We start from the raw sequence: 25,432 nt of genomic DNA on the forward strand, positions 1-25,432 counted from the left end.
GTTACCAATGTCAACAAATACAAACAATATAATATATTGATTACACAATAGATAAATGGTCACTCTCTCATAATCTACACCGGATTGTAATCATGAACCAACAAAAAGGTAAAAGTTTTTTTTAATATGAATGTTATGGAAATTGTTGAAAAAAATTATCATCTTTTTAAATTTTTAAAGAATATTAAAATGCTACAAAATTTAAGAAAAAAGCCATCAGACTGAAATTTTGTATATCAATTTTATACATGTATAATAATATACAGCCGGCTACATAGAAGTGCAACGGGAAATAAAAATGCGTGCAACTAAACGGTATCATATTCTCGAAATAGATATAAATCATAAAAATTATCCATATAAAATACAGGAAGAGATACAAAGCAATCAATGCATGATCAATCATGATATATTATGCGGAATTTTATCGATTTTGAATAAATTACAATTCATGGAAACATAAATTTTTTTACACGTATTTAATTAATAATAATAAAAATGTTATAATGGGATATTCAGATAACAAGGGAGTGGAGAACGGCGTTGAGGGTGTTAAGAAGCGCCACCCCTTTCCGCAATTTATAATTGAAATTTGTTTTTCTAAATTTATATTTTAGTTCCATGTCCCGTTTTGCAAATTCTCGGTCCACCACTCTATTGGATTAAACATGAGAATTTAAAATCATACAGATCATGTCTGGACGGGCGTATGACATTTGCGCCGATTTTGAAATTTTTCACTCTTTCATTTGCGCCGATTTCAATTTTTCATTTGCGCCGATTTTATTTGTTCTCCTAATTGGAATTACAGGTAAGTTACAGGTAAGTTAATACTTTAACATGGACTGAGCACAGAGTATAAAGACAAATTAAAGTCATAAGAAACCTCAAATAAAAAAAAATAATGCATATGTTTATTAATAACTCAATGGATAGTTTTTATTATAAAACTTATGTACATATACTTTTTTCTGAAGAAAATTCTTTAATTTATTCATATTTAGAAGCAGACGAAATCACAAGCAAGGAATATATTAGATGTGTTGCTTATAAACACTCGACAATTTGTACAACTGGCTAACGGAAGAGGTTGATAAATGATAAATGAAAAATAACATGACTGGGATAGAGAGTTGTCTCATTGGCACTCATACCCCACCTTCTTATATCTGTTCACCTGTAATTTACCTGTAAAAAAATAGGCGCAAATGAAAAAAGAAATCGGCGCAAATGAAAGAAAAAATCGGCGCAAATGAAATGCAAATCGGCGCAAATGCAAAACGCCGGTCTGGACGCATCAACAAACTCTCTAACGATTGTTTGTATTCAAAAATCGGTCATATTTCAACTTGAACATTATAAGTGTTATGTTAGTATAATTTCGACGTAATCAATATTTATACATTAGTTATGTATTTATATAGTATATTTTTATTTAATTCATTTTAATATGATGGGATTGCGAGAGTATCGATACAAAATAAATTTTTAAAAATCAAACAAGCGACATACAATCGCCAATTACAACTATCGATTTTGAATAAATTACAATTCATTGAAATTTATTTCTCTATTAAACAAGTAATTTTTAATGAACAATACTGAAATTTAGTATTATAATGTAATACATAGATAGCATGGGAGTGGAGCACGGCATTTAGAGTGTCGAGAAGCGCCACCCCTTTCTGTTTCGTACAAGAATATATAAAACTTATTGTTTCGGGGTGGGGATCTTGATAGTTTACAAGTTCTTAAACAGGAGGGGGTGGGGTGACACTCAGGGACTCCCCCTATATTTCATTTGATTTGTTTTTTTGTCCCATACAAGAATATATGTAACTTTAATTTGTGTTTTCTATAATTTTTTAGTTCCATGTCCCGTTTTTGTCACGAATATTAAAATATATATTTAATTTATTTCAGTACATCCCGGACAAGATGGGTCGCAGCCACCAGCATATACCAACCAACAACAACCATATACCAACCAACAACAACCATATACCAACCAACCACCAGCACTGCCGCCAGGTTTGTTGTTGATAGCTATACCGTTCTCTGACCTTGTCTTACCGTTCTCTAACCGTTCTCATAACGTTCTCTTAATGATCTCGTTAGAAGCCACGAAGTTTGTTGTTAATAGCTATACCGTTCTCTTATCGTTCTCTGACAGTTCTCATAAACTGAGCCATAAGGTTTGTTGTTAATAGCTATACCGTTCTCTGGCCGTTCTTTTATCGTTCGCTGACCGTTCTATCGTTCTCTGACCGTTCTCGTTAGAAGCTACCTTGTTTGTAGTTATTAGCTATACCGTTCTGTTGTCGTTCTCTGGCACTTCTCTCAACCTTATCTGACCCTTCTTTTGCCGTTTTCTGACAGTTCTTTTTACCGTTCTCTTTAGAAAATTAACCACCGAAGAACACAATTTCGTTTAAGAGAATAAAACGGTCATACAAATAAACACGTGTTTGTGTACAGAAGAAACATATTTTTTTAACATTGTTTTGCGTATTCTTCCTTTATGATATACATGTATGAAGTTAAAACACCGAACGATTCATTTATACATTGTAGTTAGAAAATGAAGAAAAAAAGTACTCATTCAATGGACGTTAAGCAACCAACATTCACTCAGTCTTCAGTTTGATAACCTCAAATTGTCAATTTTCGTTGTGTTCGATACTGATTGCGAAATCACCCCTGCCAGTGCTCATAAAGTTATATAACGTCAAATTGTCAGTTTTTGTTGTGTTCGATACTGATATTGGAATCATCCCTTCCAGTGCCCATTATGGTTGATGATAAGAAATGTTGATCTGCTAAAGTGAAAAATTCATTTCAAGATGAATTATTTAAACAATTGGCGAGGTATCAAGCTTACACAACAATATAAAATGTTCCGGATCTAGCCATTTTTAAAAGGTGTGTGTGTGTGGGGGGGAGTCACAACCCAGGATAAAGATGGAGATCCAACTATACATTGTATTTCCCCATTCAAATGCATTTATCGTTCAAAAAGGGGGATTCCAACGCCCGAACCATCCCCCACCCTGGATCCGCCACTGTACTCGAGCATTTTACCAGTCTTTGTTGTTGTAGCGTTTGTATGACAGGGAGTACGTATGGACATCTAACTATACAAATCATTGTGAAAAACCAAGTTGAATTCCTTGCGAAACATCACTGTAACAGTTACTATTTATGCTGCAAGATAAAAATGGTTGGCTTTATACATTTTGTAGTTATAAAAATTAGAAAAAGGAGTTAGGAATTTATTAATATCCAAGTGTGTACAAAGGAATTAAAAATTAAAATAAATATTTGTGGGATAAGTTTTGTCCGGCGCTTTTAACTGTTTAATCACTTGTTTTAAATATTCCATTTGAAGTATAAAGGATTTAAATTGGACTGTTGTACTATAAATGGACTTTAACATGATGTTTACATTTTAATACAATGACGTGTTCGAGCAAAAATCGAATTAAATTATGTCATTTGAATTCGATTTTATAATTATAATCATTGTTTCTTGTAAAGGATAGTTTACCTTGAAAATTCTCCTAGGGGTTAAACATTTTTTTCTTGCGGTTAAATACCACCATTGTTTTTCCCGTATTAGACTGTTAGATTTGCAGTTTTGTTTTTAAATTGTGAAGATTGTATCTTTGGCACGAGTAAAGTTTTATAATATCCAGTACGATAATAGACAAAGTTTCACATAACTCATTGCATTTAAAAAAAAATTAATCACCACTGGAAGTTAACCAGTCAAATTTCTACCCTTTATTTTCTGTCTTAACCATGTAACCTCAAGTTTCATTTTTTTTAATAGAAACACCCCCAAAAAATTAATGGTGCTTTGAAACACCCAATACATGTATGTATGATTCAGCATTTTTTTTTACTGCAATGAAATGTAAGATTAATCCCCCCCCCCCCCCCCCCCCCCCACACACACACAAATGTCCTGTGAATATTGTTTTTTTTTACCCTTTTTCGTATGCAACTGGTTATTGTATCACACCTTGATATTGGATGGAACTCGAAGTATTATTTTCGGTTATTAATGAGGGGCCTGGTGGGTTATTTTTGTTCTTCGTGATCGGCGCATTTTCGCTATCGTGATCCGTTTTTAATGTCACACAAAAGGGCGGTTAAAAATCCAAATCGAATTCTCAATGTTGAAAATACATTTAACATGATACGTAATTTTTTACTTTACTTTATTTCTAGTTATGCCCGCGAATACCTCTGTTTTGCTATGTATTTTTGCCCTTTGGTAGTGTAATGTATACGCTATATATATATAATTGGATATTTAGTTTGTTTCAAGCTTGCATAAATGACAAATATTTGAAACTTTCTGTGTTTTGATATATCAATTTTGATAATTGCGTAGGTGTTTGTAGCTGTTCTTATCTATTCCAATTCTTGAACATACTGTTAATCTGTTTTCATGTGTCACTTCAATTTTTGTCCTCTTCAATCCGAATGACTGATATTTGTGTAGAATAAAATTGAGAATGGAAATGGGGAATTTTTTAAAGCAACAACAACCCCGACCATAGAGCAGACAACAGCAGAAGGTCACCAATGGGTCTTCACTGTAGTGAGAAACTCCCGCACCCGGGGTCGTCCTTCAGCTGGCCCCTAAACAAATATGTATACTAGTTCAGTGATAATGAACTCCAAATTGAGTATCTGTATCTCTCAATAGATTTGTTTCATTATTTCAGGATTACCACAAGCCAACCAACAACAATGGATGCCGGCTGTAGGTGCTTCTGCAGGCTGTCCGTCTGGTCTGGAATATTTGACACAGATTGACTCAGTTATAATCAAACAGCAAGTGGATTTAATTGAAGGTATGGTTCATTTTGATTATAAATCAATACAAATATTTTTTTTAAATTGATGTACAATGTAGTTAAATTTAAATAGTGCTGAGCAGAAGGCAATGCTTACACGACGGGTGCCCCATGTGGAGCAGGATCTGCTTACCCTTCCGGAGCACATGATATCACACCTAGTTTTTGGTGGGGTTCGTGTTGCTTAGTCTTTAGTTTTCTATGTTGTGTCATGTGTACTATTGTTTGTCTTTTTCATTTTTAGCCATTTCGTTGTCAGTTTATTTTCGATATCTGAGTTTGACTGTCCCTCTGGTATCTTTCGTCCCTCTTTTACACTAATCCGTTTTCTATAAAATGGACATTTAGTTTGTCAGTACTATTTCTTTGATAAACAACCAGAAGTAAAAGTATTAATCATAAATTTTCGAGGGCAATATCAATGGATTCATTCGTTTTTCACATACAGTTTTCTGTTCTAAATATTCGAAGATTTTTGGGTAAATGAGATATTAAAAAATAACAAAAATTAAATAAAGTTTAATACTAAAACATGTCTGTTATAACCTCATGTAAAATGTCTTTAAAAAGTTCCGATGAAGTCAATCTTTCTGTTCACAGAACTTCCTGTTTGACTATAATTTTGTTATAAACAATAGATGCTATAATATTTGTTCCTGTTGGAAAAATGTTCTCTACCCTTTATTCCACCAAGAGCAGAACAATGTTGTAATGTTTTTCCAAGTGGAAATGAAATAGTTCCAATATGCTTCTTCCATTATAAAGGAATGTAAGGAATTTCTATTCCATGACAAGGTATATCACTCAGTCTAATGTATTTTCTTCCAAGTGGAAATAAAATAGTTCCAATATGCTTCTTCCATTATAAAGGAATGCAAGGAATTTCTATTCCATGGCAAGATATATCACTCAGTCTAATGTATTTTCTTCCAAGTGGAAATAAAATAGTTCCAATATGCTTCTTCCATTATAAAGGAATGCAAGGAATTTCTATTCCATGGCAAGGTATATCACTCAGTCTAATGTATTTTTCTTATAAAATTTATTTAATTTCTGATATTTTCTTTTTAGCCTTTGTTGGATGGGAACAGGCAAACAAATATCAAATAACCAATAATCAAAACCAACAGATCTACTTTGCTGCTGAAGGTAAGCTTTATTTTAAATTGTCGTTCTGTTAAATTATGCTCATACAATTCCTTGTTATAACACTGAAATCACCATACAATAACTATTATTATCGATATTTTGTGCATTTTTCCTTTGATCTTTTTTTGTGGTAATTTTCATATCATGCTACTCGCTTGAGATGAAAAATTATCACTAGAAACTAAGCATGCACGTGGTGTTGCTAACGAAATTGACATGAAATTGACAACGTCGTCATATGTAAAATAGCGATAAAAAGATTATCATTGTTCATCTCAACTCGATTGCCTTTCTCGTTGAGATGATCACCGATAATCTATAAATATAAAAACAAGAAGATTCCACACGAGAAAAAATAACATAGGGACACTAAGGTCTTAAATAATGAGCCAAACTCATATGATACCTCATAGTAAGCTACAAAAGGCCACGAAAAGTGAAAAAAAACTTCTTATGTACAATTCATCTTATTCTGTTCCATATTCAATTTTATTACATAATTCATATTTATCCGGAACAAATTGAACTGGACCGATTTCTTAAATCACCGTATTTATCGACTACCTATAATTTATGTGACACCGTCCGCTTCAATATTTTCAACACATGGAAATGGACGACATTTTAACTTTCTGAGGAAATCGAGACATACCACTGTCAAGTACGTTTGATTCAATCATAAACTGTGAAAATTAATCTGTTTAACTCCGTTATATTTGGATAAGTAATTTATAAATACATACGAACTGTAAGTTATTTATTTCCGAGAAATGAACTGTAAATTCTACTTTCGTTTTTGACTCGATTAATAATCTTGTATTTAACTTTCATATTTAATTCGTACACATTGTAAAATATTGTATTTTTATTTCTTTCAGTTTACCAATCTACTGACTACTTGAAACCTTTCTGGTGGAATATATTAATTACAATTTATCAAAACAAGTTGTGTTCGTTATATATTCATCGAGATTGCGATTGCAGTCACCTGGTTAAGCTAGTTGAGTCCGGCTCAGCATAGTAAATTGACAACAACTTGTCTACACATCTCCTGATCAAGAAATACAACGGAGCATCGTTCGTAGCTGTTACATCGACACTACGCAACACAGCTTGTGCGTCCTAGGCAGCAAACCAACAACGTTGAACAAACATTGCCGATTTACATCATGGATCCCAGTCACGCGGAACAGCAAGAAGAGGTTCAGCCCCCAGAGGAAAATGTCCCAGATCTAGAACTACTACAAAATCCGTCTAACGCAACACCTTTAGATGAAAGCGCAGAGACTAGGCGAGTGCGCGAACTTACCGAAAGGGGACAGGGAGCCTTTATAGAAAAACGCGACAAGTTCTATAACGACTTAGAGGCCCTATGGTCAAACCTAGAATCTAGATTATTAGAAACGACCAAGCCTCCTAACGACCTTCAGCAATTGTTAACAGCACAAGATAAAATTGTACAAGCCTGTACTAATTATCGCAGGCTCACAGACGAGTACTTGCAATTTCTCAAAAGTACAAAAACATTAGACAGCCTTCAAGACATTGATACCTGCAAATTGTCAACGGATATCCGAATGTCTAAAGTTGACCTAGCAATTGAAACTTTGCACGAACATCGCCTTACCTTGACAACGGCTAAATCAACAAAAACGAGGATATCTAAGGCCAAGAAAAGCTCGCACAGCGGTAGCTCCAATGTCTCTGACATGTCAAGTCTTGCACGGAGGAAGCGCGCCAAAGCAGAGGCCGCTAAATCAAAAATAGCCTTTGTTGAACAACATTCACTTATCCTACAACAAGAAGCAATGTTAGAGGAATAAGCCCTGTTCAGACAATCTGAATTAGAACAAGAGGCCATACGCAGAAAATCACAAATCACACAAGAGTCTGCACGTGTAAGCCGAGAAAAATCCGAACTGAAGGCCAAGTTAAACCTTCTAGAAGCACGCAAAGAGGCTGCAGCCGCAGAAGCCGAGGCCCGTATCCTGGAATATGATGACAGCCACGCGTTTAGCGATCTCCCTGACGATAAGGAAGACCCGCTCCAGCGTGTGCAAGATTTCGTCAATAAACTTCCAGTATCACCCGCTGTAAAGGAAGTAACAGAACCTCAAAAGAAAAAACAAATTCCTGTTAAAATTGAGCTGAGTCATGAAGCGCCAGCGTTCGTGCCATCTGTGGCACTGAACTTGCCATCACAAACACCTAAGGTCTTGCCTACACGTACTAAGTCACCAAATGTTAATGTATACCCAGACCTGGGAACTATAACTGGCACAGGAAAACAGGGCGTTTCAGAAAAGATCCCTGTCTTACACCAAAATCAAGGCGTCATAGAAGAGATCCCTGCTGAACACCAAAAACAGGGAGTTATAGAAGAGATCCCTGTTGCACACCAGCAACAAATCAACCTCACATCGGAGATAACTAGATTCCTCTTACGTAAGGACCTGCTTTTCTCCCGGTTAACAAGCTTTAACGATCGGGCAGAATCCTTCCATACTTGGAAAGCAAGCTTCAAGAATGTGACTGATGAGTTACAAGTCTCTGACTCAGAACAGATCGATTTACTGATCAAGTGGCTCGGTCCAGAGTCTGCTAAACACGCCATTAGCATAAGAGCGTCGAACGCCAATAATCCTACCATAGGGATACAGAGATTATGGAAGAGGCTTGACGAGCGGTATGGTGCTCCAGAAATGTTAGAAGCCTCTCTCATGAGTAAGCTTGCCAAATTCCCTACCTTAACAAATAAGGACAACACACGTCTCTACGAACTATCCGACATTCTATCAGAAATAGAATATCACAAGGAAAATCCCAAGCTGGGATGTTTGCTAGGATATTTTGACTCCTCATCCGGGATTAATCCTATTGTTGAAAAATTACCGTACGGACTCCAAGAAAAGTGGACCACAAGGGCTACAAGATACAAGTCCAAATATGAAGTTGCCTTTCCACCTTTCACAGAATTCTCTGCCTTCGTCAGAGAAATAAGCAAAACAAAAAACGACCCTGGGTTCATCTTTGGGTCAAAAGCCACACCAAATACAAAAGGTGCTGCGCCAAGGTTTACGTCTTACCCCAAGACTAAAGTTGGCACCCATAAAACAGCGATTGAGCAGCAATCTGGAGACGCCAGCAAACAAGGTCTTTGTATTCTGCACAATACAAAGCATTCCTTAAATGAATGTCGAGCGTTCCGAGCCAAGTCAATAGAGGAGCGCAAAGGTCTTTTGAAAGAAAACAATGTATGTTACAAGTGTTGTGATTCTACCACACACAGGAGCCGGGAATGCAATGCACGCATAAGTTGTAAAGAATGTGGAAGTAAACAACACACTACCGCACTTCACATCACTAGACCACAGCAACCTGCAAATTCTCAGTCTAGCTCGCCTAAGCAAGCCTACGGCGGGGAGCCTATAGAATCGGCTGAAACTAAAGCAACCTCAGTTAACTCTACATGTACTGAGATCTGCAAAGATACATATGGCGGGAAATCTTGTGCTAAAATACTTCCTGTGAATGTTCATCACAAAGATAATCAGTACAAAGTTATTCGCATGTACGCCATCATTGATGACCAAAGCAACCGGTCACTAGCATCGCCCGAATTCTTTAATCTCTTCGACGTCAAAGATAAACCGGAGAACTATACTTTATCAACATGCTCCGGCAAAGTAGTCACTTCCGGCAAAAGAGGAAGAGGTTTCGTCATGGAATCAATCAATGGTTATGACAAGTTTGACCTCCCTGTACTGATAGAATGCGATCATATTCCCGATAATAGGGACGAAATACCTACTCCGGAAGTAACAATGCATCACCCTCATTTAAAAGAACTTAGGGGTAGCATTCCACCCATAGATGAACATTGCCAAATTCTTCTCTTAATTGGCAGAGACCTTATAGAAGCACACCATGTGCTTGACCAGCGCATAGGACCACCCAGAACTCCATATGCACAACAATTGAAGCTAGGTTGGGTAGTGATAGGAGAAACTTGCATTAATAAGCAGCATGTGCCTCTCGAGTTAAATGTCAAAATAACCAACATTTTACCTACGGGACAACCTTCAACCTTTCAACCATGCACAAGCAAGTTTGACATCCGAGAAAACTACACAGACCCTGTAACGAAAGATTTACAATCGCCACTCTTTGAAAAAACGAGGGACGATGATAAGCCTGGACAGTCATATGAGGACAAAATGTTCATGAAGCAGATGGACAACGAATTTGTGAGAGACTCGGAAGGAAGTTGGGTAGCACCGTTGCCGTTCCGGGTGCCAAGACAGCCATTGCCAAGCAATAGACAACAAGCTCTTCATCGTGCTAATATGTTAGACACCAGTCTGAATAGAAACCCAGTTAAGCGGGAACACTTTCTTACGTTCATGAGTAAGATCCTAGACAATAATCATGCAGAGCTCGCTCCACCATTGGACGACCATGAAGAGTGCTGGTATTTGCCATTATTTGGTGTTTATCATCCAAAGAAACCCGATCAGATCAGGGGAGTGTTTGATTCTTCCGCCAAATGTAACGGAATTTCACTCAACAGTGTCCTGCTAACAGGTCCAGACTTGACCAATGATCTTCTTGGAGTACTGCTGCGTTTCCGGAAAGAAATGGTCGCAGTAACTGCAGACGTTCAACACATGTTTCACTGCTTTGTAGTGAGAAAAGACCATCGAAATTATCTGAGGTTTTTATGGCATAAAGACAACGACCTACAAGAGAACCTTGTCGAATATCGCATGAGAGTTCATGTTTTTGGAAATAGTCCGTCACCTGCCGTTGCTACACTTGGACTCAGAAAAGCAGCTCAAGCATCAGAACAAGAGTTCGGCAGTCACGTGACTAGTTTTGTTACAAGAGACTTCTATGTCGACGACGGTCTTACGTCATGTCCTACAAAAGAGGAAGCTGTTAAGCTCATGAAGGACACACAGCAAGCATTAGCAAAGTATGGAAACTTAAGGCTTCACAAGTTCGCCTCTAATTGTGCAGAAGTTATGTCTGCGTTTCATGCCAGTGATTTGGCTTCAAATCTTAAGGATCTAGACCTAGAATCCGATAGCAAACCCCTACAACGTAGTCTTGGTCTCAGCTGGGACGTAAACACTGACAAATTCTTATTTCAATTATCTTCAGAAAACAAACCGATCACTCGGAGAGGAATTTTATCGACGATAAACAGTCTCTACGATCCTCTGGGATTTTTGGCTCCGGTGATTATACAAGGGAAACTCCTATTAAGGAAAATAGTATCAGAAACCGTCGATTGGGACCAACCTCTCTCTGATGACACAGCAGCTGAGTGGAAATCTTGGAGAGATACTCTAATTGCTATAGAAACATTGCGCATTCCACGTACCTACGTGCCGTATCTCAGCAAAACCGCCACAAAGGAGTTACATGTCTTCTCTGATGCATCAGAAAAAGCCATAGCAGCTGTTGCATATCTACGAACGACCGACAGTAGTGGTGAACCTAACATAGGTTTCATTCTTGGGAAAGCTAAAGTTGCACCAACAAGTGGTCATACTATTCCACGACTTGAACTATCTGCTGCCGTATTAGCAGTTGAGATCACACAAACGATTGTGGATAACTTAGATTTACAAATAGACAACGTGAAATTCTACACAGACAGTAAAGTTGTCTTAGGTTACATCAGTAACGAGACAAGAAGGTTCTTTATCTATGTCGCTAATAGAGTGGAGAAGATTAGGAAATTTAGCTCTCCAAATCAATGGAATTATGTACCAACTAACCGTAATCCCGCAGATTCGGGAACGAGGTCCGTACCTGCTCACGAAATTCATAGCAGTGAATGGTTATTAGGACCAAGACAACTTCTTTTCTCAGAACAGAAGAATTCTGAGGACATATATCAGCTAATAGACCCAGAGGAAGATGGAGAAATACGTGCAACTGTTAATGTTGCAAAAACATTTGCCACACCTGAGCGTAAAGGTATCGGAACTGATAGATTTAACAGATTCTCCAACTGGACATCACTTGTGCGAGCTATAGCCTTTTTAGAACGCTTCTCCCGTTTACACGGGTCAAAACAGGCAGCACCAGCGACTTCTCTGGAAGGCTTTTTGAATGCCGAAAATTTCATCTTAACATCTGCTCAATATGAAGTTTACGGAGATGAAATAGATTGCATTAAACGTCAGGAACAAATTAATAAGCGGAGCCCGATAGCTAACCTAAATCCGTTTTTGGACGAACAAGGACTATTACGAGTTGGAGGCCGTATTGCTAAATCTGACTTAAACCTCCGTGAAAAGAAACCATTGATCGTCCCTGGACGCCATCATATAGCGACATTATTAGTCCGACACTACCATGACAAGATAAAACATCAAGGTCGCCACTTCACAGATGGAGCGATTCGATCCGCAGGATTCTGGATCGTCGGAGCAAAGCGTTTGATCTCTTCTCTCATTCACAAATGTGTGACATGCCGCAAGCTAAGAGGAAAAACTGAGTGTCAAATCATGTCTGATTTGCCAGAGGACCGTCTTGAACCGTCACCTCCGTTTACCAACGTTGGAATAGACACATTTGGACCCTGGACAATTGTTTCACGTAAAACACGTGGTGGATACGCAAACTCAAAACGTTGGGCAATTCTTTTCACATGCTTAGTGACTAGAGCTGTTCACATCGAACTAATCGAGGAAATGAGCTCTTCAGCTTTCATAAACGCCGTCAGAAGATTCGCCGCTATAAGAGGTCAAGTTAAGACTTTCCGATCCGACCGTGGAACAAACTTTATTGGCGCAATCGACGATCTAAAGATTGACTCTATCAACGTCGAAGATGGACCCTTCAAGAACTTTTTGTATAATTCTGGTACAACTTGGATCTTCAATCCGCCACATTCGTCCCACATGGGTGGAGCCTGGGAAAGAATGATAGGTATCGCAAGGAGAATACTTGATGCTATGCTTATCAACGCCGCTGGAAGGAGTCTAACGCATGACGTGCTTAATACATTCATGGCAGAAGTTTCAGCAATAATCAATTCAAGACCTCTGGTACCAGTATCAACAGATCCAGAGAATCCGCTAATCTTAACACCAGCTATGTTATTGACACAAAAGACCGATTACATCTTTACTTCAGATCAGCTTGGAGAATTCGACAAACGGGATCTATGTCTAGCCGAATGGAGACGTGTACAGGCTCTGGCCAGTGTTTTCTGGTCCCGTTGGAGGAAAGAGTACCTGCCGTTACTACAACAACGACGAAAATGGACCGAAGATCGTCGTGATCTCATCGAAGGAGACGTCATTCTTCTAAAGGACAAAAACCTTTGCCGTACCCAATGGCCAATTGGAATTATAGTGAACTCATTTTAAAGTTCAGACGAACATGTCCGAAAAGCAGAAGTACGAATAATTGTAAATGGAAAAGCATCCGTCTACACACGACCGATCGTGGACATGATTCTTCTCATCGAAAACGACTGTGTATAATTAATATTACAGTGATACCTTGGATTTATATCATCAGATATTCAAGTGTGTGATATATTTGAAATAGTGATATCAGTTAGACATCAGACGGGGAGTATTCTGTTCCATATTCAATTTTATTACATAATTCATATTTATCCGGAACAAATTGAACTGGACCGATTTCTTAAATCACCGTATTTATCGACTACCTATAATTTATGTGACACCGTCCGCTTCAATATTTTCAACACATGGAAATGGACGACATTTTAACTTTCTGAGGAAATCGAGACATACCACTGTCAAGTACGTTTGATTCAATCATAAACTGTGAAAATTAATCTGTTTAACTCCGTTATATTTGGATAAGTAATTTATAAATACATACGAACTGTAAGTTATTTATTTCCGAGAAATGAACTGTAAATTCTACTTTCGTTTTTGACTCGATTAATAATCTTGTATTTAACTTTCATATTTAATTCGTACACATTGTAAAATATTGTATTTTTATTTCTTTCAGTTTACCAATCTACTGACTACTTGAAACCTTTCTGGTGGAATATATTAATTACAATTTATCAAAACAAGTTGTGTTCGTTATATATTCATCGAGATTGCGATTGCAGTCACCTGGTTAAGCTAGTTGAGTCCGGCTCAGCATACATCTAAAACCGGATAGTTGTTTCAATGGTAATCACACCAAATTTCCTTATTTTTATATTTAAGAATATGGCAAGTACAAAAGAGAGACAAAAGTTACCTAAGGGATATTCTTAAGTCGAAAACAAACTATCAATGTCATGACAAAAAAAACAGTACAAAACACAACATAGAAAACTAATGACTTCAGTAACCATGGTAACATGAACCAATATGTGATATTGTTATTTGCAAGAATTGCATATTTGTCAAACTCGTTAGGGCAAAATTGTTCGCACAATTTATATTTGTCAATCATAATTTAAGAAATTTGAGGAAATAATTTGGAAAAACGCTATAATTTGTTTTTTAAAAAGATTTGTTTGGGATATTACAATGACCAAAAACGCACAAACGCATGATTTATATTATATATTATGTTCTAATTCATAACTTCAAGCGAACATAAATTATTTACAAAATAAACTCAACACCTTTGTATGGGATCAGCTCGCCTGACAGTGTGCAGCAAAGCTTTAATTTTATTAAAGACAAATGCAACGTAAAAAATGTTCATCAGTGTTACTGTCTGCCTAGGCCGCTGCAGGTAACGAACACAAAAACCAATCTACAAAAATAAAAACAATTTTCATTATGTACGAAAATACATATTATGAATCAAATAAAGATTCTGTTCTTACACACATTATTTTTGACATAATAAAAAATAACACAAATAAAATACATTAAGTCGGGTGGGAGGGTGGGAAACTTTACTGCACCAAAAGCGAACCTCGAATGACAATATCTTTAATTTACAAAACCGCCAAACGTATAGCACGAAATATTTGAAATGACCTTATTCAAATATTATGGTCAGTTCTACCTCGACCAATGAAAAACATTTAACCTATTATATACTTTCAAACACGTGTAATTTCATAAACAAATACACGTGGTAATGTTTACATACCGGTGTACATAACTTTAATAAATATATTTATGTTCTAATTCATAACTTCAAGCGAACATAAATTATTTACAAAATAAACTCAACACCTTTGTATGGGATCAGCTCGCCTGACAGTGTGCAGCAAAGCTTCGAAAAGAAAGGGTAAAGAAAAAATACAAGAAAAAATACATAATTAAATCCCAATATTATTTGTTACAGACAGTCTATCCTTCAAAGACTCTTTAACATAACCGTCTTTTGCCGTGTCACTTTTCCACCGACCATGCTTTTTAAACAATCTGTCCTCTACACCAGCCGCTGCAGCAGCCGATGCCCCTCCTGAACGGAGACTATGCAGTCCAAATTTTTTACTATCTAAGCCTATACTCTGTAAACTTGAAAGTAGTATTTCCCGAGCTCTCGTGTATGACAACGGACCTGTACTTCTAAGTTTATAAGAATTATCAGACTTACAAAAATTAACGGATCTAAAAATAAATTCATCAGAATTTGATGTAATACTAGCTAATTTGAGATATCGTTCTAGCATACAGACAGGACAAGTTACAAGATTAGTTCTAGAAATAACCACATCCCTCCCTTCTCTGTAAATATCAGTTTTACTCTTCGCCAAATAGAAATTTGCATGTGTAGAATAAATCTTTATATCGATACCTCTCAAATTAACTAGTTCTGAAAACCTTAAAAAACCTGCATAGCTTAATAAACACATACAAACAGTTCTTAAGTCTTTAAGATTACTATTAAGATGACCATAAGTATGAACAATCTTTCGCAAAATGTCTGGTGTAATAGGATCTTTCTTAGTGATAAAATGTCCCAATTGTCTCTGTGCTCCTTCGTTTACAAACGTTACTAATTCAGATGTACAAGGATTATTAAATCCAGCCAGTTTATGTGCCCAGCTAATGGCGTATATTACTTCATTTGTCTTGCTTGCCGATTTTGCATTCTGTGAAATGTGAATCAAATATAGAGAAACTGTATAATCAGATGAAGGTAATGGAGTAATATTATGTATTTTAGTCCACTTACAAAAAGCATTAAAGGCATACTGGTACTTTTTACGAGTGTTCAGAGAACGTGAGCTCAAGCAGTACTCTGGTAGTCTAGCTTTCAATGTAGAAAGTTCATCCGAAATATCTGAATTCTGTTTCCATCTACCAACTCGAAAAATATCTGAAAAATGTGCAATCGTGAAACAAACATTATAAAATGTCAAAGTATTAAAAACTTATATACAAATGAACCATGCCACTGTAAACATAACAGGACCTTGTCCAATATTTATTTGACCATGCCAGCTACAATGCTATATACATTAGTGCCGTGTTGAATACAACCATGCTTTCTACAATGTATATACACACTAGGGCCTTATCAACAACAACCGTGCCTGCTACAATACACATTCATGTACTAGGGCCTCGTTACTTTAACCTCGCCAGCTACAATACACATCAGTGTACTAGGACCTCGTCACTTCAACCTCGCCAGCTACAATACACATTCGTGTACTAGGGCCTCGGAACTTTAACCTCGCCAGCTACAATACACATTAGTGCACTAGGACCTTGTTATCCTTGTCGCATCTAACTTCACTGCCAATACTGGAGCAATAAAAGGCTCAGTGCCAAAAATGGATTTTCTATTAGAACCACTGACAAAAATACCACTTGTATTTTTAAATTCAATAACATCAGATATGTAATCTCTGTAATTCATATTTTTATCAAAAATGAAAGGCCAATAGGTCGCAGATATCCATTTTGGTACAATTAAAGTACCTCTAGCTTTACAAGCGATTACATGTTTTATAGCTCTCAATACTAAGTAAATAGGTGGTACAATCCAATTGTTTTCACCAGACCAGTTCTGAGTAAAACAGTCTACAGCTTCTGTATTTACATTCCAGAATAAAGAGTTAAATCTTTCTAATTTTGTGTTACGAGAACTAGCAAAACGATCGACTGTATAAGGACCCCAAAGGTCGTTAATAAAAGTATAGAAAAATTCTGAAACTCCCCAGTCTTCATAATCAATGATTTTACTGATATAATCAGCTTTCGAATTTTCACCTCTCGGAATCCATTGTATGTTAATGGAGATTCCCTTTTGTAAACAAATAGAAAAAATGGAAATTGCTATATCTTGCAGTTTTTCTTTCATGCTTCCTGCTTGAACAATTCTGACACAAATTTGATTATCAGTTAGCCATTTTAAGGATTTTCCAGCAAATGCATGTTGATAAGACATCAACGCCAATTCTATGGCCTTTAGTTCCCTCCACGTGGAACTCTCTAACATTTCAGTGGATTTCCACATAGTGTGAAAAATTTTACTTTCCAACTCTACTGTACATGCTCCGGCAGCTATGCTGCTAGCATCAGAATATACCATTACATGTGACTGACTATATTGATTTAATGTTTTAAAATTTACATTTGCAATGTTATCAAGCCAGAACTTTAATTCTGATATCACAAAACTTTTACTTTCTAAAACTAAATAACTATCCCATGACATTCTACTTTCAATAGACATATAGCAATATCTAGTCATTATTCTAGTAATATTTCCGATCACAGGAGACATACTTATAATTCTACCCGTTACCTGGGCTAAATTTCTGGCAGAAATATATGGAATTTCTCTGAAAACATTATGAATAGATTGTAATAATTCGTCAATTCTTCTTTGAGGAATGCATAAAGTGAAATTACATGAATCCCAAATGATTCCCAACCACTCCAACTTCTGTACAGGAGTAAAAACTGATTTTTCTTCGTTCAGAAGAAAACCCGCACTCAAAGGTGATTGTTTCACAAATTCAGCATCTTTGATGCATTCATTATTTTCGTTATTCATACCAAATCCATCATCAAGATATAAAACTATTTTTAAACCATTTTTTCTCCAAAACTTGACCAATGGTCTGAGACACTTTGTAAATATGTAAGGACCCGTTGAAAGACCAAATGCTAAAACAGTGAAGCAATAAAATTTATCTTCCCACGAAAAACCTAGATACGTGTGCTGCTGTGGACATATATCCAAATGAAAATAACCAGATTTTAAATCAAATTTATACAGATAATCATTTTTCTGAAAGTATTGCACAGCTATTTTCCAATCTTCAAATTTAATCTTTTCCTTTTTTACCGATAAATTCAAAGTGCTCAAATCTAAAATTAGACGCCTTTTCCCGGACTTTTGAGTAGCTACACTGAGCGGATTAACAATGTAAGGATGAAATGGTACCTCAATGACGCAACCTGAAAGAACAAGTTCATTTACAGATTTGCTAACAAATTCATCATTCTTAAGAGCAGATTTGTTATTTTTCATGTACATGCTCGAAGGAGTATCAATAAATGGAATAAGATAACAATTTTTCAGTGTGTCTAAAATAAATGAGTTAGCACCAATATGCCCCCAGTACTGAATACTTTTAGCTAACCTTCCCTTTACACCATAAAAAATACCCGTGTTAGATTTGAAATCTTCAAAAAATCTTACTTGTCTAAGCAAAATCTCAATATCATGATTTAAACAATAATCACTATCAAATTCAGAAAATAAATATAAATACTTATCATTAACTAACTGTTCATTGTTAATTGTTCTGTTGTGTATTGTTGAAGTTGAACTGGTTGCGTTTGACAAGTGGACAGTTCTTCCTCCAGTGGCCAAATTGTTTACAGGCATGGCACATGTCGTGCTGGGACGGCTCACGCCGCCCGCTGCCAGCTCTAAAGGGCGGCGGGTTCTGACGCTGATACTGATTGGAATAATAAGGATTAGGAGCAGTTTCAACGGGAGCCGGTCTAGAAGTTGTCTTGTAGGGATTTGGGCGTCGGGATTTGTCTTTAGTCGAACGCATGGCTCTGGACTCCGCCTGGCGGATTTTCTTTTCATCTTCAGAGTCTGAAGCGATAACATTTGCTTCATACTCTCTGACAGTAGCCCAACCACCGGCTGAAGTATCTGCTATGCGTATCAGTTTGTTTCTGCCCTTAACCTTATCTATGAGGTCTATGATGATACGTGACACCTTGGTTTCTGAACGGGGAACAAAGCTATAAACCTTGTTTAACTCGGTAATAGTTTCCTCGTTAAATTTGTATTGTATTTTGTTGCCCTCGTGCTTGAATTTAAGGGAAACCTCTTCTTTTAACTTTTTGGAAATTACGTCCTGTTCACGGACCAAATCTGATTTAAGATCTACTAGCTTATTGTCAAAATACACTTTAAAAAGTTCAAAAGTATCAGCTAAATCACGGCGCTCTTCTAATATGTGGTTTCTACTTTGAGATTTACCGGTTGAAATGTGTGAATGCTCAGTCTCACCTTCGGACATTGGACTTCCTTCTCTATTCTCAGACATACTCAGGTTAAGCACAAGCTTACAACTTTACTGCACCAAAAGCGAACCTCGAATGACAATATCTTTAATTTACAAAACCGCCAAAAGTATAGCACGAAATATTTGAAATGACCTTATTCAAATATTATGGTCAGTTCTACCTCGACCAATGAAAAACATTTAACCTATTATATACTTTCAAACACGTGTAATTTCATAAACAAATACACGTGGTAATGTTTACATACCGGTGTACATAACTTTAATAAATATATTTATACAATTCTCATTGTAGAATCATCTATGTTACAAAGACAATGTTGTGGACCAAGCAGAGGGTTCACTATTCACATAACAGACAATATGAACCAGGTAGATACCATATTACTTCAAGGGTCTGGATCAGGGGTTCCTCATTCTACTTTTTTTTTTTTACCATTTTTCTTTATTCTTTTATTTTGTTTTCCCATCATTCTCCATCATTATTGCTTTCGCATATTTTCTCTAAACTACCTTTTTTGACATTTATTCAGCAATGTTTATTCATTATTCTCCATTGGTCTCTATTCTGTAAACCCCATTGAGACTCTAGACCAACGCTTGAATTTGTTACAACACACTGATTTGAGGGAGGGATGAGACCGGTGATGAGACGTAGTTTTTGTGTCGGATTTCAATTTTCTCTAAAGAATAGCAATGTATAATATTCATAAATACAGTCGCTACTATCAGAAAAAGATATTTTGCATAGAACTACTAATCGTAATTTATCAGACTTAAAATTATTTAAATAATTTTGAGCTTGCTATAATGGCACAAATTTCATAAAGCCGTAAATTGATGTTTTCCAGGTTTAAATGTCTATAAAAAGTTTATAAAGTTGAATACAAGTACTAGTACATAAAAATTCAATATTTACTGCATATTTTCAGGAAGTATTACGGCTTGTAAGGGATTTCAAAATGTTTGCTGGATGTTGCTGGTGCGCAACCGGAAGCTGTAACTGCTGCGCACATGAAGTGCGCGTGGAAGCACCTATTGGACATGTTATCGGATACGTACGACAAGAGTAAGTACCAATTATTATTTTTTCAAATGCCCTGTTACAGCTCAATGCATAGCACATCTTATTTTGCTTTGTAGTTTTTTAAATATCTTTCACAAATGTCCTATCGTTTACAGGTAATAAAGCGCAAACGTCCTGTGCCCATAAACTTTATTTTGTTTAATGAAATCAAATTCTAATGGGTGCCGTAGGAGCACCACTAGAGTTTTGAGCACGAATTTCTTGTCATATGACAGATAGAAATCTTGGAGTTATGATATTTCATGTAAATTTTGAACACTGGGAGGATTACCCAGGCATCCTTTGCAAAAAAAAAATCTTCTATGAGACTTCGGATTTTATGTTTTGAATTGTAGTTCCACTTTCCATATTCAGTGTTTATTCGGAGTCAAGTGCCTGTGCGAAGACTCCAAGTAGACAACATGCATGTGTATAACGGTATAGTAGCCTTTTCTTATAAAATGATTAATTATTGTTGCCTGTACGGTACATGAAAAGATCGGTTTAGAAAGCAAGGTTTTAATTTTACTAAGATTGGAAAGCTTATTTCGAGGGTTGAAAATGGAGCGAAAAAAGTGGGATTGGGGTGTTCTACCGGGGTTATTTTTATTTCATAAACGCTGCATTTGAAAGTTTTATATTTTTTTTATTTAATCTTTAACTACTATTGGATGTCGTAGGAGGTCCATCGGAGTTTTGAGCAAGGATTTCTTGGCGTAACAAAAAATATATTGGTCCGAGAAACGTGAACACATAAACCTGACCAACATTGAATTTCTGCTGACCAATGTCCTCACTGAGTGAAAGTTACATACGTTTTATTAACATATAAAGAAAACTTTCAATGTAAAACATATAAAAATATTAAAATATATAAGTTGAGATTTTTTTTTTCAAAATTTGAGAAAAAAAATTTCGAGTTACATTTAAAAAAAAATACATCATATCTTACTGTAAAGAGAAAACAAAACACAAAATGCATTTTTTATCTCCACATTTTAAGGGAGAAAAAAAAGAAATTGCAAAAATTAACTCGGTATATTTTTAGGTTCGTTCGTTCTGGTTTTTAGTGAAACTTTCGCCAATACATGAATAAAGAACGTTTTAAAAGCCTCTAAATACACAGAAATGTAAACAGTTGTGTTAAATTTACATATATCTGCATTTTATATCATTCCTTATCATTGAAATTGTATTGAAACTGTTTATTGGAGTATATTTGGGTATATTGGGGTAAAAAGTCATTTTGTGATCGTAAGCGGCTGACATGAATTGGACAAGTTACGATGAAAAAGTGATTTAAGATTAAATATATTTATAAAATAAAGTATTATTTGTGTTAAAATAACCTGAAAATGCTTAAAATTTATTCAATAATAATATGTTGAAACTGGTTTTTTTAGGTATATTGGGGTATATTGGGGTAAAAAGTCACGCCGTTCATAAACCAACTCAAAAATGATGTTGATCAAAATTAAGTACTATTCATATACCGTATATATATGCTACTTGGGCAGGTGCCAGTATGGTTTAAGGGTACATAGTTCCAGCTGAAAATGTTTGAATAGCTGAACATGGTAGAAACATAATAAATATGTTTTTGTATCTCAATTTTTGAAAATATGTACATATTTTCAAAAGCATGAAATTTATATTTTCAAAAGCAAATAAATTCAACATAGCTTGCCATTGTTGTTCAAATGATGGACATTCCCCAAGAAAATGAAATTAATCTTCATTTCATCTGAAGATATTATGAGGAGTATCTATTTATCAAAATTTCTATTATTTGACAGACAGAGTTGCTGGGCTCCCAGATTTACCATTAAAGATGCTGACCATAATGATATACTGAAAATAAATGGTCCTTGCTGTGTACTTAGTATGCCATGCTGTGAAGATGTTTTCATGGTAAGTGAAGTAAAATATTACCTTCTTATGATATATAGATCTCTATGCAAATTTAGAGAGGGCCTTTGGGGATACACGCCTTTTAAAATGAACTGGTAATAAAACAAAGAATGTGTTCCCAATTTTTCATATTTATACCGCTTGTTTGTTTTCATTCATTTTTTTTCATTTCAATTTTAGTTGATATATTAACTAACAATGACTAATAGCAGACGACATATATCACTGTATTCCTTTATCTGTTCAAATTCAAAAATCAAATTGAGGTAAATATACCAATATAAATACAAGCTCTTAAACAGGTGTAATACATGCTATTGTACATTTTTAGCTAAAGAATGCAGAAGAAACAGCAGACCTTGGAAAGATTTCGAAAAAACCAGGCATGGCTGAAATATTTACTGATGCAAATACATTCGGAGCAAACTGTAAGTATCTTTAAAGCACGTATGAATTTCCAGTATTCTATACCCCTTAAGAAATTAAGCATACTTGTTGTCCACCCACCTACTTATTCTTATATAGATGTTTTTGTAGTCTAGTATTAAAGTTTAATTTAATATTTTCATAATGTTCATGACAATGCAGAGCTTTTTAGTTTCAAAGCCTTGATGAAAATAATTGTCGAGCTTGGCTTAAAGTTTCGAGGAATCTTTCGACTAAAGTATCCAGATTCTAACTAAATTACATATTTATATAATATTGTTATATTGTACTTGTAGTTCCCATGAATCTTGATGTGAAAGCAAAGGCATGCGTTTTGGGAGCAGTTTTCCTGATTGTAAGTTTATTTATTTTTGATTTAAGATTTTTCAAACGAGAAAACATAGAAAATTATGAATGTATATTATGTAAACAGTTGAAAAATTTCAGAAAATCACATAAACAATGAACAATACCATGTAAACATAAAGCAGATCATGCAGTGATATTGTTGACTTTTTTCAAAACTACCTCTACCCTTTTTAATTGGGAAAATATGCGTCATTTTTATCAAATTGGGAAATTTATAATAAACTATGAAATTGACTGTAACTTCAATTTGTGGACCCCCTTTCAAGAGATAAACCCTCATTTGAGATAAGACCCCTTATTGTCAGTGATGATACACAAATAGACCCTAAAATTTGCACATATAGTCATTTTAAGCATGATGTGTAAATGAGTGTTTTTCAGTTTGTAATATGATGCATAATTACTACTGAGACTGCTCCGTTTGGGAAAAAGTTGTCTTTTTGGGAATAATTTTAAGCCATTTTTTTTTCAAATTGGGATTCTTCTACAGGGGAAAAAGCCTTTATTCTCCAGTAATATAAGGCAAACAATATCACTGCAGATGGGATAGGATTGCCAAATTGAGACAAATATTCACCACAGTTCAAATGAAAAAATGTATTAAAGCAATAGTAAACTTTCAAAATAAGAAAACCCAAACTGTATAAGCTATGAAAGTCAAGGCCCGGACATGAAAATAATTCAAACAACAAAACGAACATTATATTATATTATAATACGATTTTGCAAAGAATTAATTAAATTTAATCTAAAAATGTGTGATCAGAAAAAAAAACAATGAATGTGTCCTGGATAAAAAGTGTTGAATGATGGTAAAAAATAAATTTTATATACAGTCACACCTGTCTTAAAGACCACATGTATTAAACAAAAACCTGTTTTATTTAAGAATTGCATGCTTCTTTTTGTAAATTTATTGGGGTGTAAAAGCGTTGACCGTGCGTACATTTAAAAATGTACGCACGGTCAACGCTAAAACCCTATAAAGTTACAAAAAGAAGCATTCAATACTTATAATTACATTTTTTAGCTATGATCATGAAAACACGAATTTTATATATTCTATTATTTAATTCACCTGTGCACTTTATTGTTTGAGCACGTGTTATCACGAGTGAAAAGTTGTATTGAGCGATGGAACTGCTTACGGAATAACACGTGATGTGCAGTTAGCCAATCAGAATAAAATATTATAATGAAACATACATCTAATGTAATTATAAGACTATCAATTTTAGATCCCTATGTAGTACTTTTCATATAGTTTGAACCTGTATGAAGAGACCACCTGTATTAAAAGACCACCTGTCTTAAGAGACCAAATTGTTGTTCTCCCTTAAGTAGTCTCTTTAAACAGGTTTCATTGTAATTATAAAAAAAACTAAATGCAACATTTCTTGTTACAGGATTTCATGTTCTTCGAAGGAGCTGGAAACAAAATGATGAGCTATAATTAGAATCAAAAGTGAAAGGGAAAGGACTCTTATTCAATACTCCTTAATTCTACTTCTTTGGTAACATTTTCATTAGTCTGAGAGAAAAATGTACAGAAAAAGTCAAGTTGTAGCAACTAGTGCTTCATATGTATTATGTAAAATGAATACTCCTCTGGTCCAATAAATTTCATTGCTTAGAATAAAGCTACATGTATTTGTTATGCCCCAACCGCTAGTCGAAAAGGTTGCATTCAGTGTTCGTCTGTTCGTCCGTCCGTACATACATGTGTATGTTCCGATATTGGTTTCCATTCTCTATCATGGGTTTGCCTTAACCCCATGAAAAGTATACACAATCAAGTTTATCACCCCAAAACACAGATATAAATTTAAGTGGCGTCACTTTTACTGTTCTAGAGTAATTTCCTTTAAAAATATAAACAAAATGCTCAGTTTTTCATTTCCATTCTCTATCTAGTTTGGCTTAACCAAATGTGACATGTGGTTATACATGTACGCACAAAAACAGCCACTTTTACTGGTTTTGAGTTTTGTCTTTTTCTAACGTTATTTGCAAGCGGAGGCTTCATCTGTATCCCATGTACGCATTTTTCTTAAATCTTTTCAAAAGTGGCATAACAATCTTTATAAAGTCACTTATACTCATACGCATTCAATGTGCATGTTTTTTATCAATCAATTTTTTTTCTCGATAATTTAAGAGGGGGTAAAGATACAG

At 35.4% G+C, this 25,432-nt stretch overlaps 3 protein-coding genes across 3 annotated transcripts in view; 1 reads left to right on the forward strand and 2 right to left on the reverse strand.

The window, feature by feature from the left end:
• On the forward strand, nucleotides 1-24,817 carry LOC143057865 (phospholipid scramblase 1-like). Its single transcript, XM_076231302.1, has 10 exons — nucleotides 1-108; nucleotides 1,924-2,031; nucleotides 4,737-4,865; nucleotides 5,940-6,017; nucleotides 19,781-19,857; nucleotides 20,418-20,554; nucleotides 22,348-22,462; nucleotides 22,794-22,890; nucleotides 23,185-23,243; nucleotides 24,664-24,817. Exons 1-10 carry the CDS (start codon nucleotides 93-95, stop codon nucleotides 24,712-24,714), a joined length of 867 nt encoding a protein of 288 aa, XP_076087417.1. The 5' UTR covers nucleotides 1-92; the 3' UTR covers nucleotides 24,715-24,817.
• LOC143056740 (uncharacterized) overlaps nucleotides 1-25,432 on the reverse strand; it is a 415,780-nt gene that overhangs the window by 88,857 nt on the left and 301,491 nt on the right. The window lies entirely within an intron of this gene.
• LOC143057859 (uncharacterized) lies at nucleotides 15,292-15,906 on the reverse strand. Its single transcript, XM_076231293.1, has one exon. The coding sequence runs from the start codon at nucleotides 15,829-15,831 to the stop codon at nucleotides 15,292-15,294; it is 540 nt and encodes a 179-aa protein (XP_076087408.1). The 5' UTR covers nucleotides 15,832-15,906.

Source organism: Mytilus galloprovincialis, chromosome 13 (genome assembly GCF_965363235.1).
Source record: "Mytilus galloprovincialis chromosome 13, xbMytGall1.hap1.1, whole genome shotgun sequence".
In the NCBI taxonomy this organism is placed as follows: domain Eukaryota; kingdom Metazoa; phylum Mollusca; class Bivalvia; order Mytilida; family Mytilidae; genus Mytilus; species Mytilus galloprovincialis.